General features: G+C 39.8%; 1 protein-coding gene and 1 non-coding gene across 2 annotated transcripts; both read left to right on the forward strand.

Annotated features, from left to right (window-relative positions):
* Nucleotides 1-7,044: 7,044 nt before the first annotated feature.
* LOC131973759 (B-cell receptor-associated protein 29-like) lies at nucleotides 7,045-11,792 on the forward strand. The gene is made up of 8 exons (XM_059335834.1): nucleotides 7,045-7,132; nucleotides 9,709-9,815; nucleotides 10,070-10,170; nucleotides 10,277-10,424; nucleotides 10,588-10,723; nucleotides 10,952-11,048; nucleotides 11,288-11,388; nucleotides 11,527-11,792. The coding sequence occupies exons 2-8, from the start codon at nucleotides 9,724-9,726 to the stop codon at nucleotides 11,560-11,562; spliced, it is 711 nt and encodes a 236-aa protein (XP_059191817.1). The 5' UTR covers nucleotides 7,045-7,132; nucleotides 9,709-9,723; the 3' UTR covers nucleotides 11,563-11,792.
* A 73-nt stretch (nucleotides 11,793-11,865) lies between these two features.
* Nucleotides 11,866-11,938, forward strand: trnar-ccu (transfer RNA arginine (anticodon CCU)). Its single transcript has one exon. It is a non-coding gene; the product is annotated as a tRNA-Arg (tRNA).
* The last annotated feature ends 662 nt before the right edge of the window (nucleotides 11,939-12,600 follow it).

Genomic DNA, 12,600 nt, shown 5'->3' on the forward strand with positions numbered 1-12,600 from the left:
GCTACTGAAAAATCATTTGCATTGATTGCCTTCTAAAATTACCTCTCAAAGACCAATACTATTTACTCGAACTAGACTTTGAGGTCACAATTTGTGTTCCATCCTGAGGTGCACAGTGCCACAGTGGCTGATCTGAAACAGCCTTTCATGCACAGCAAACATAGTTTGATGTACTGACTGAACTGCCATTTTGTTGACATTGCATCATTCAGTCTGACATTCACTTCTTATTTATTGTTATTTTCTGTTTGGAAAGGGGGTAATTTTGCTTTCACTAATCACAGAGACTGATGTATCCATTCTCTTGATTTCATTTCAGCTGAAAGTGAAGCTGTGTGAGTACTGAATAGGAGCAGTTACTTTCAGGTTTATTATGTTGATTGATGTGCCATGATGTATTTCAGGACCATTTAACTATTTTCTAGCTCACTGCCACTGTTAACATCGAGCTACTTGACTGTCAAGCCAAGCATAGCTTCTTTAACTTGATACCCATTAAGGCCATGGAGGAAGAACCCAAATAAGCATTAAATCTTCTGTAGTATTGCACATTTTCTACACAGAATGGCAAAAAAAAATCCTTTCTACCTCAGAAATGTCATCTATGCATGTCGTTGTTCTCCCTAAAAGCTGCTTTTAGTCTGTTTTATTTACAGGCTCGACGCTTGTTGCTATATTTGTTTGGAATTTGGCTGTGGCACAGTAAGGTGACGTTCCCAGCCTTGGTCCAACCTATAAAGCAATCAATTGGCTCTGTAGTTTCTCCAACTTGGGGGGGAAAGCTGTTCATGAGGGCAAAAAAATATTTCTGAAACTTGTATGCCATAAATAGCTTTAGATTTAAGATTCGAGTGGGTTTACTTTTACTACAAATAGCATATTTCTCTCAAATAGTTGCAAAATGTGCATGAGTAGGGTTTCAAAATACTCTGCTTAAATACGTACTACATCTGTACCAAAACATTTCCCAGAGCTTTGGGGTATATTTTAAAATGCATTGGGCAATTATGAGACAACAGGCCCCGGGACATAGGCACAGACATGCCCCACCACCTCTCCTACACAGGAGCAAGGCAAACACACTGTATGGTTGTCTAAGTAGTTTTTTTGTTGTTGTTTTGTGTCTCTTTGCAGTTATTACACATCCCTGTGGTTTTGTGCTACTTTGCATTGTTTTGCTCCTTTTTGTAGCCATTTTGAGTCTATTTGTAGTTGCTTAGTGTCTCTTAGTAGCCATTTTTAGGTCTCTTTGTAGTTGTCTTTAGAGCACGACTAATATATTTGTTGGCTGATATTATCACCTGATAATGCCCTTTCATAGACATATCATTATCTATTGGTTTCAGCGTATATGTTGTTTGATATGAACCAATATGAAAACTTTCTTTTACAGAACATATAATGTAGAAAATGATGCTTGAGGTGACTTGGAAATGGTGTCATCATGTAGTTTGTCTGGGCAATAAAGCGTGGCCCTACTTCTCAAAAGACGGTGACGTATTTGACAATGTATATTAATATTCTGAGTACCTTTGCATTGTCATAATGATGCAAATATTAATGCACAATTCATTTAGAAAAGGTCTATTTTAATTTAAAATCAACAATTAATTATATCGACGGCCATATAGGTAATCTGTGATTTCTTTTCCCCCTCAGTTTCCCCTCTGAAATCGGTATTGTCCTAAAAAAAATCGGAACTGTTTTTTGCCTTTCCATAGTCTTTGTGAGTGTCTTTTGTGATCTATGTGTAGTCTTTTTGTGTCTCTTTGTAGTCTTTTTGTGTCTCTTTGTCCTCATATGCTTCTTTGTGGTCATTTTGCATCTCTTCATAGTTAGTTTGTGCCTTTTAAGTGACATTTTACAGGCAAAGACCAGGGGGGCAGAGGGGCTTGTGCCCGGTGGGCTGTTCAGTAATCCACTCATGGTAAAATGTTGTGGCGGACATTTGGCAATGACCGGTGACCTCAATTTCGTCTCAATCTCATTATCATGATGAAATATAATTTCATTTAAAAGCTGCATTAAGCAATTACTGACCACCCACGGCAAAATAAAAGAAACAGAGCTTGAATATATTATATCAAGTTACTTAGCTTATTAAGGAGGACTTAAAAGGTTATAAAATAAATATCAAATATAGCTTAACAAAGCCTAAAATCAGCATCAGCATTTGTGTTTATTTACACTCTGAACTGTGTATTTTTATTGATATGATTACTACATTAACTGCATGCTGTTTCATGGTTTTCGCCCACATGGGACCACTTTTATTAACATAGACATTTACAAATGGCTGCCATCTCAAGGTCAGCCTCGTTGGTGAGTGTATTGGATATGTTAGCAGACCGCCACTACACCTCTAACCTGAGATGACCTGCAGGGGGAAAAAATAGGTCAATACACTACCATACTCAATATCAGAGGTTCAATGAGGCTTCACTGTGAGCCTCAATTGACCCTGATGTGTCCTTTTCCTTCTCCACTATACGCAACATCAAGGCTGGTACTTGCCGCTCTCCCTATCACATACATTATGTCCCTCCCTCTCTTGCTCAATGGCCACCTCTCTTAGACAGCCACCCCCCAATTCAGATGCCATCTCTTCAGGGCTCCTCTCTATCCAGCCGCAGACACAGAATAAAAGCCTTGGAAATCATATTACTCTGTCCGTATGGAGCCTCTATTGCATTAGGTCAGCGAACACTCAACTGTAATTCTGCTATCGTAGAGAAGGAGAAAGTGAATTGAGCACACCAGCCAGTACAGCTTGACAAATTGTTGCTCGTGGTCATTTTCCAAATGTTACTCTCACCAAGCCACATTTAGAGAGATGGAAGGACACTTTAAAGAACTAGAAGATATACGACTCTGATATACCTATAATCTCTGTACACGAAAAGCTATGGCGCAGAGAGAAACAGGAATCAAAGGCAAGACAATGGAGTATGACCTCTACCCGCTATGACCTTAACGGCATGTTGGAGAAAAATAACACAACAGTCTGTCTTTAAATCAATGCTCTAGATTACTGTTCTCTATCAGTATGAACAGATGTTTAATGACACATGCTCTCCTTTATAACCAGGTCTACATCAGAGAACAAATAAATCCTGGGGGGTAAACAGGGATGAGCAACTTTACACGCATACCAAAGTGGAGGATATAGAATAACATGCTATAATGATATTTTAATAATAATACGATCCTGAACAAATTGGCCACAGCACAATAAATGCCTCTGTTATCAAGCATGCTTAAAGAGTGTACAAGAATTCTACAATTAACAAAAGTGTCATTATATTCTGAAACCATCCTTTAGGAAATGTAGCTAAGACAAAAGGACCCACTAGCATATTCTTATCGCACTCAACCAAAAATGAGAAGGACAAAAAGAAGTCAGAAGTGTCGACATGGCTAGATGCCCAGTCCCTGAGCGTGTGCGTGTGTGCACCTGCCAGTTAGCGCGCAACTGTATGTGTGTGTTTGTGCTCGCATCAATTCAACGTGTGTATACTTCTGCATGTGCAGCTATGCCCATACAGTATGTGCACGCAGCTATGTGTCAGTCCAATTGTTTTATCAGGCAGTGACAGTGTCAACCACTGTGTGTGAGAGGAGAGACAGCAGAGAGGAGATTGCTGCCCTCCAGCTGTCCCCACAGTGATGACTACTGTCTGGTGATTATACCGCCACTCTTCTCTCTACATGGAGGGATATGAATGGGAGCACCACAACAGAGCTCCCTACCACAGCCTGGCAGCTTGAGTCTGACACTACATGGTGGAGATTTGTATTGATTGAAGCCAAAAGAAACCATTACATTTTAAACAGATTCCATTTTCCTCAGTGTGTCCTCACAATAGAGGCACAAAGCAGCAGAAGTTACTTTGAGGGTGCAGGGCTCCTTAAGTAGAAGGTCCCATTCATTTTCAGCTTGTTGGGGTTGGATGGACTTAAAAGTCATTATGGTTGAATCATCAGTACAAAAGGTGAGCACTAGCTGGCTCTTTAATAAAAAGGTACTAGCCTGCATACATAAAGAGTTAAGGAGAGAAGATAACAATTAACCAACCTCCATACTTAGAATTCTGTTGTGCTGCCAATGTTTTTACACTTGGTAGAAATCCAATTGAAAAAAAAAAAATTCAGCAGTGTGAATCACTTTCACTGTCAGTGTGTGGGTCAGTTTTAGAAAAATTCTGTTACTAATATATTGGGCAGTGTTTTGTTCATAATTGCAAGAATTTGTGAAGAATTTATGAATCTCAGAGAATCCACTTTAATTATTTTCATTTTAATTAAATTTTATGGCTGGCTATATTTTGTGGTTTGGATGGTAGAGTGGTCACACATTGATCGGGAGACTGGTGGGTCGATCCCAGACCATGGCAGCCTACATGTCGAAGTTGGGCAAGATACTGAACCAAACAGCCCACTGATGCTGTGTTCATCAGTGTGTGAATGAATTCCAAATGGTGGCAGGAGGCACCAGTGTGCCCTGGTAGCCTCGGCCACCAGTATGAATGTGTGTGTGAATGGGTGAATGAGCGTGGTCTGTAGTGTAAAGCACTTTGGATAAAAGCAATATATAAGTGCAGTCCATTTACCATTTTTTTGTATACTTCTGTTTGACTTAAATGAGTATTTCCCTATGTAACTGTTGTTAAATGACTGATACTGAACATTTCCCACCCATCATTTTTGTGATCTGCACAGTTAACCACACAACAACTCCCCCTCAACTCCTCTCACCACAGCCCTCAGTGAAACTCTGTTTTCTGCACCCTATCAGTACACACATCTTGAAATAGCGTTGCTGGGAAACAGTCTATACAGCGAGGGCATCGCAAATATACTGTGAATTCATCATCTGGCCTTATTTCATTATGCAACAAACACAGCCTATATTATCATAATTCAAATAAGAGACATTGTTTAAACTGCAACACCCACTGCTGGTGGGTTGCTTTTGAGTTTGGCCACAGAAGCAATCTCAGTCTGAAAATCACTCACATCCTACACATCTGAAGAGATTTTCTTCACACAAGCATACAAAAGAAACTAATTGTAACACTTACCTCTACATGGGTTCCAGCAGGCTCCAATACACACCATATGAACAAAATGATTTGGCCACACCTATTAATTACTGAATTCAGTTGTTTCAGTCAGACCGCTTGCCAAAGGTGTATAAAGTCAAGCACCTAGCCATGTAGTCTCCATTTGCAAATTTTTGTGACGCAAAATGGGTCGTTCTGAAGAGCTCAGTGACTTCAAGCGTGGTACTGTGATAGGATGCTACCTCTGAACTGAGACGGAGATTGCGAACCAGGCCTTCTCGTCCAACATCAGTGCCTAACCTCATAAATGCTCTACAGAATGAATGGGCACAAATTCCCACAGAAACACTCCACGGAAAGCCCTCCAAGAAGATTGGAAGCTGTTATAGGTGCAAAAGGGGGACAAACTCCATATCAAAGTTTATGTATTTGAATACAATGACATTGCAGGCATGTTTGGTATAATGGTCAGGCGTCCAAATACCTTTGTCCATATAGTGTATGTAGCATGTAGATACTGGCTCATATTAGCTGATCACATATTGTATGTCTGTCGATAAGTAACAAAAGACAGTTGTATAGAAATGCCTTTACATAGTTTGCCAATAGACTGTATAGAGTTTGCCCAACAGAGAGCTTGCTAGCAATATTTATAATAATAAAAAAACTACAGACAATATATTCCCATTCACTACTTATGACTTATATGCTAACCATAACCACGCTGAATTTACAACTCAGTGCTAGAACGAAATTACAGGGAAAACTGCTTTTTGCCTTTTGCAAGACAAATGTGGTAACTTCATGAAGATGATGCGGTTACAGTATTATGATCAATTCCAGCTCAAAGGCCAATAACATCAATTCGTAACTAAGTGCATGGTAATGACAGTTGTATCGCTTTTAACTACATTAACAATTTTTAAGCTTTTAATAACGGTCAACATCTAAGTTATAACAATAATAAAACACACTGATTACTTATCGAAGTAGCACAATGTTTAACGTTAGTAAATGTTAACTGAAGGTTAGCATAGCGTGTTTGACCAACAGTTGCAACAATATCACATCTTTTGACCGTTCGCTCAAGCTAACTTGTTTTACAATTTCTTTTGTTACCTCAAAAATACTCAGTTATTAATAAATGCCCAAAATATGCGAAAGTACTATGTGTTTCCATGGAAATACATTGTAAACAAATATACGCCGAAACACAAGACGACGTAAACAAGCTACCAAACCACTGTTAGCCAAACACCTAGCTAGCTACACACACCGAACTGTATGGATGTCTTCCTCTTGATGAGCTTCAATCCGACTGGAGTTAATAGTCTTCTAATTTCACAATCCGCATGCGGTTGTCATGTTAATATTTCCTAACTTTTCACTCTAACATATTAGTGAATGTTCCAGACTCCAACGTAATCCTCATGGTGTAAATTAAGCAAAAGTCCAACAAAGTTTGGTGGTTGTGTCTAGATTCATTTCCATCCACCTGTCATCCACCTGCGGCTCCAGCGCAACCGTTAGGCGAGGAAAGGAATTACAACACTAGTTTCAGACTTGGAGGTGTAGAAATACTGCTGTTTGTTTTTATTATTTTATCATTAATGAATTACAATACGTATGTGCCATTTAGCTCTGGTGGGGTCTTGTCAGTGTGTTGCAGACCTTTGAAACTCATTTAAAAAGACCAAATATAAAGTCAGATATCTCGCTTTGTCCAGGGAGAATAGGGTCCCCATCATTACAAACACCTAAGGCCAAGCAAATTCAAACATCTTGGCTGTTGGTTCCCTCATTTCAGATGTTTTGGATGCGGAACTTCTTCTTCCAGGACACTTAATCTCACCTCTTGTCTTTTGCCTTATGTGTGAATGTTGTATTTTGTGTCTCCCTTTGTGTCCTTGTGTCTTCTTTTCAGGTATCACAAGCCCCCAACTCAGTCCTCAGGTACCAACATGCCAGGAAAACTAAAACTTCTGCAGCTGCAGATTCAAAAGCTCTCTTCAAGGTCATGGAGTAGATGTCTCAGGTGGAGAAACTGGGCTAAGGTATTTTCTGTAAAGGTGAGGGAAAACTGTCTTTGAATGGGGAATATGGGCAGGAAAGTGGGCATTAAAGGAACTTTTCTACTTCTGGTAAGTGAACAGAACAAGATGCCTTTGTGGCACCTGGGGGTGTTTGCTCATAGGGGCTCTACAGGTAGCACACTCCTGGCATCATTAGTGATCAATATGGAGCTCAAGATGGTACTAGCCCATGTAAGCCTACATGGAGTTGTTCACAAATAGAGGCCAATACAGGAAAGTTGATGTACCAGATTGCATAACGGTGTTGGATGCCAGTCCATTACAGTGACAAATACACCTGAGCCTGAAGGCAAAGCTCTCAATTTACAAGTTGATTTATGTTCCAGCCTTCAGCTCTGGTCACACGTTTGGATTGTGACTGAAATTATAAGATCCAAGGATGCAGGCAGTTGAAATTAGTTTCCCTTGCAGGGTATCTGTGCTACCCCTCAGGATCAAGGTGAGGAGCTCTTATATATATATGAGAAGAATGTGTGGACACCTCTCTGGGTGCAGGCACCTGGTAGACCCCATGTTACACACAAAATGCTTAATAAGGCCTGTATTTCCTCAGTTAGTATATCCTGGGATCACAAAGCAATTTTAAAAGAAAAAAATGCAGTAAAACTTACAGCACACAACATACATTATAATTACTCCAGACTTAGAGTTTAATTTCTTGTACAAATGGTGCACCTGTACAGTGTATACCAATGTAGGAACTGGGGAACAGGATGTGCAGTTATGGACAATTTAGGATGTTTCAGACAGCATTTATGAAGTCCATATGCATAGTCACATTGGCTACTTTACCTGTCAAATGTGTATAGACAGACAATAAATAAAAGGATGCAGCTCTCAGGTTACAAAACTCCACAGTGCACAATATCATCGTAGCCTGACCATCTGCTTATTGCAGGCATTTCACTGTAATGACTCTTCAGTCTCCTGAGCTGCGACCTCTGAGATGGTGAAGAGAGGAGAGCAATCAAAGCACATTCAGTTCTGCTACAGTCATTTGGCCACTCTCAAAAAGCTATCACAGGGTGCAGCTGTAAACATTTTGCTCCTCAGCACTCCTGAGACGTGCAGTCAAAAGAGGATAGCAGCTATCAGTCTCTTTTGCAGAGGAAGCTCATGTGAATACACTCTGCAAGCTGAATACAGTGGAAAGGGGGAAAAATACACAGAATCGTCCTTGGAGCTGAACTCGATCGAAAAAAACTCATTATTCAAAAGAAAGAGGAACGTACTGAAGGCTGCACTCAAGAATTCCCCCAGTCTCTGTTGTTGATGTGCAACACCCATGCAATTTATGTGTTTATGAGCAAGCCAATAGCTGTTTGTGCTCTTTTTAAAAAGGCACACAGCGACACAAAAAGAGCAATCCTTTTGTAACAAATGAGCTTTTGGAACTATTTATATTCAGCTGGTGCGTAAACTGAGCTCTTTATCCACACTGCCGGCTGTCTGTGTATCTCCTTGACACAGGGGGAATATTTGGATTGAAATCACTGAAATAACTGCAAAACATACCGCACTTCCTGCTTCCTGCCGCTGTGCAAAGGCTTATTAGATAACATCGCCCCCTTGTGGACCTTTGTTTGGTATTCTGTGCAGAAAAGTCAAGTCAAGCATATCCAGAGATATTGAAACTATTAGGTCTGCTTGTTTATTTTAAAGGTTTAGCGATAAATTGCAACCACAGAGGCTTGATTATTATTTAAATAAAGAGAGTGAGTGTCCCTCGCTCACATGACTATTTTTGTACTGTGGCATGAAATGTGAGAAGATGCCAGCACACACACTCACCCACCACACAACCATGAATCAAACTGGTGCATAGGAAAAGAAAGACAAATGTTTCACTCAGTAGACTGAAAATAAATCTATTTGATTTTTTTCCAGTCAGGTTATGATCTTAAACAAATCCCCAAGGGCTGACTGATGATGTCAACTAGCCGGCAGAGTTTTATTTAGGGCTACAGCTCCTCAGATGCTCACCAGCAGCTGTTGTGAATGTGTGTGAGCGCATGCGTGTGTGGACCTTCCTCTACTTCTGATCGTAGAACTTTGTCTGGTAAGCCAACAACTCTATTTATTGCTTGGGATATTGACCACCTCCCGCTACTTAACAAAACAGGTCGATGATATTAATGCTGAGAAGTAAGAATAGATTGAGCCTATTAAGCCTATAAATAGTAAATGGCTTATGAATGTCTGCTGCAGAGTGTCTATTTTATGTTGTAGGCCAACATACATTTGTGTGTATCACTAAGTCACTCTACAATAGAATAATATCTAAATACAGTTTATTAGGCAAAAACTAAATCAAATATATTAGGTATATTTTGCATGTTTATTGACTTCTACTGCTGCTTATTTGATGGGAATGACTGTTATTATACTTGTAGGTAATAGTTTTATATAATGGAGAAATACGTTTGATAATGCAATCATATTGTATGCCTTGAAGTGTAAAGTTTGTTATATTTCAGTTTGGGTTTTGTGTATATTCTATGTGTCATAGTCATATGATACATGCAGCAAATTAAACATGTTTATGTCCACAGGAAATCACAGCCACAATGACTCTGCAGTGGACGGCTGTGGCTTTCTTCCTCTATGCTGAGATAGCAGTCAACCTCATCTTGTGTATACCCTTTATATCAGCACGGAGGTACTGTAATTTAACACAAAAAACTCTAAAACATAATCAAAACTTTACGCAGACACTCAGCTTCCTGTGTAGAAGCCATACTTCTGAATCAATATTAATTAAAAAAAAGTTCTGTGCAGGAGTTTGATTGCAAATAAGGAAAACGAAAGTGACACTTCACACAAATCACCAGCAGAGTGCATGCATGTCCTTTCTGAGCACATCTACTGTATATTATGTTACACTCACAGTGTCCTTTTTAACCTACTTTGCAGGTGGCGTTCGGTGTTCGGCTGGAGATTATGGAACTGGTTATCTCCATACTGGAACAAATGCTTCTTTACTATGATCATGGTTCTTGTTGTTCTTTTCCTTGGTATGTTATCTGCTATGAGTGACAATCATCTGAGTAGACTGACAACATGTTGTCAGTCCAGCCCAGCCAGCATCAGTCATACTTCTGTCCCCCTGTCTACTATCAGATGCTTCCCGTGAGGTGCAAAAGTACTCAGGTCCTGAGCCCATGCACGATGCCAAGATTAACCCAAATCTGTACGACAACGTCCACATGAAGCTGTTCAGAGCCCAGAGGAACCTCTACATATCTGGCTTCTCTCTCTTCCTCTGGCTGTGAGTGTTATTTCCTCTTGCATTGATTCAGAGTAACAGAAAGAGTTAGAGATCTTTGTCAAAGACAGACATCACTTTACCAGTCTATACAACTGTCAACTGCACTTCTCTTTCCCTGCCTTTTTTTTCTCCGGGTCTCATCTTTTCCTGTCCTTCATCACAGTATCATGCGTCGAATTGTTACCTTGCTAAACCAGGTTGCTGTCACCATGGAGGACAGTGCAGGTCTTCAGACACAGATGGACAATGCTGTCAAAGCAGCCAAGCAGCATCAGGAAGACAACTTGATGCTGAAACGAGTGAGAATCAATCAAAGTCTGATGACAGAACTAAAACTTCATTATGTCTTATAGGCTTAAAGCCTGTTCCTTTCCATACCCTTAACAATGTGTATAAATGACTGCAGTTTAGTGTACCTTCAGTATAACATTACCACCTTAAAGTGTGTTTTACGGTTTCTGTCACTTGTATTTTGCACGTGCTCCGTGATCTGCTGTAAGTAATTAAGGAGAATAATTTGTGCCCAGGCTCTCCTGGATGAAGAAAAAGCCATGTCAGCAAAAAACCAGCAACTGAAGCTAGAGGCTGAGAAGCTGACAAATCAAGTGAAGGCTGCTGAGGAGGGTGAGTCATCATTACAGCTGCAGTTATACCCTTCATAACCAAAGAATTGCTCTTATAATAAAATGTTAATGAAAAACTAGAAGCATGAGAAAACACTATGCAGAGTACAGACTGTCACAGGTCAATGCTTGCGTACTTGCATACAAACGCAAGCTGTGGCATTACGAAAGGAACTCATTTTAAAGGGCATTGATGATTCATACAGTAATTTATAGATGTAGTACTGTTTGTGTGTGTAGCTGTGCGCAAGTCTAGTGCTGAAGTGGAGGCCATGAGGAGGCAGGCAAAAGGTCTGGCACAAGAGTATGACAGGTTATTGAGGGAACACCATCAACTCCAGGTAAAAGACGCATTCACACACTTAATTTATACTTTGTGTGCATGCAAATCTGAAATCACAAATACAAAGTTTGTATTCACCTTGCTAATTGTACAGTATATATTTATTTTTATTTTTAATCCTTCACTTGATCCACAGAATCTCCAGAGTCCTGCAGACAAAAAGGATCAGTAACCACAGGAATACAGTAACAATTCAGTTATTCTCTGTACATGGATACCATTTCTTCTCATAACTCTAAAACTGTGTGCTATATAATGTATGCCAGCTTTTGCCAAATTTTCCCTTGAAGTTTAACTGAGGCACGTTTTTTAATTTATATGATAAAAAACAAACAGCGGGCTACTACAGATAAACAGGAGCATGTCAAGTTCTCAGATGCTGAAAACAGCTTCTTACTAAAGTCCATCTTCTCAATTGTAAGTAGAAGTGTAAAAATTAAAAAAATTGAATGCCTAACAATAGCCCATAGGTCAAGCCCCAGTGGCCTAATGGATAAGGCACTGGCCTCCTAAGCCAGGGATTGTGGGTTCGAGTCCCATCTGGGGTGGTTGACAGTAGAGTGGTGCAGTGGAAGTGTGCAGGCTCCAAAACTGGAATTGAAGCTGTCCTCTGCTAACAATTCAAATTTTTTGTACTTGTGCAATTACAATAAAGCGATTCTGAGAAATACATTATGCTACACTTTGTCATTTACATTGTACATTAAGTCACTGCATTTTAATGGAAGTCAATAATTGTAATTAAGAGTCTGAGAGTCTCTCACAGGAATGTCGCATGTTTGGATTTCCTCTACATTTCTTATCTCAAGGAGAGCAGTTTTAGTTGTTCAGTGAGAGGAGTGCACTTGATTTTAATGCGTTTATTATAAAAAAATTGTAAATGTCAGAATAATGTGAATTATCTTCCTCCCATTGTCAGTGTAACACCTACACTAGATGGCGGTCAGCACGCCCCCAATTTGGAGAAGCAAAGAGGAGTACTGGCACAGAAGCTAAACTATTGTTTAGCTTCAATTTATTTGCTGATATTTGGTTGGTATATGACAAAGGCACGAGCATGACAAATTAACACATAAAACCCCAAATAGTGTGTTTCTCATTGTCATGCTGTGATCATGGAGTCACTGAAAAAGCCGGTAATATAGTGACAGAAGCTCGGATTACATCAAACTCAAGATGATGACTGACTCGATGGCAATAAACCATCTTA

This window comes from Centropristis striata, chromosome 6 (assembly GCF_030273125.1).
Source record: "Centropristis striata isolate RG_2023a ecotype Rhode Island chromosome 6, C.striata_1.0, whole genome shotgun sequence".
Taxonomy (NCBI): Eukaryota; Metazoa; Chordata; class Actinopteri; order Perciformes; family Serranidae; genus Centropristis; species Centropristis striata.

Coding starts and splice junctions, on each gene's coding strand:
- LOC131973759 (XM_059335834.1), top strand. CDS start 9,724: ATGACTCTGCAGTGGACGGCTGTGGCTTTCTTCCTCTATGCTGAGATA. Junction 11,049..11,287: donor AGTGAAGGCTGCTGAGGAGG/GTGAGTCATCAT, acceptor TTGTGTGTGTAG/CTGTGCGCAAGTCTAGTGCT. Junction 11,389..11,526: donor GGGAACACCATCAACTCCAG/GTAAAAGACGCA, acceptor CTTGATCCACAG/AATCTCCAGAGTCCTGCAGA.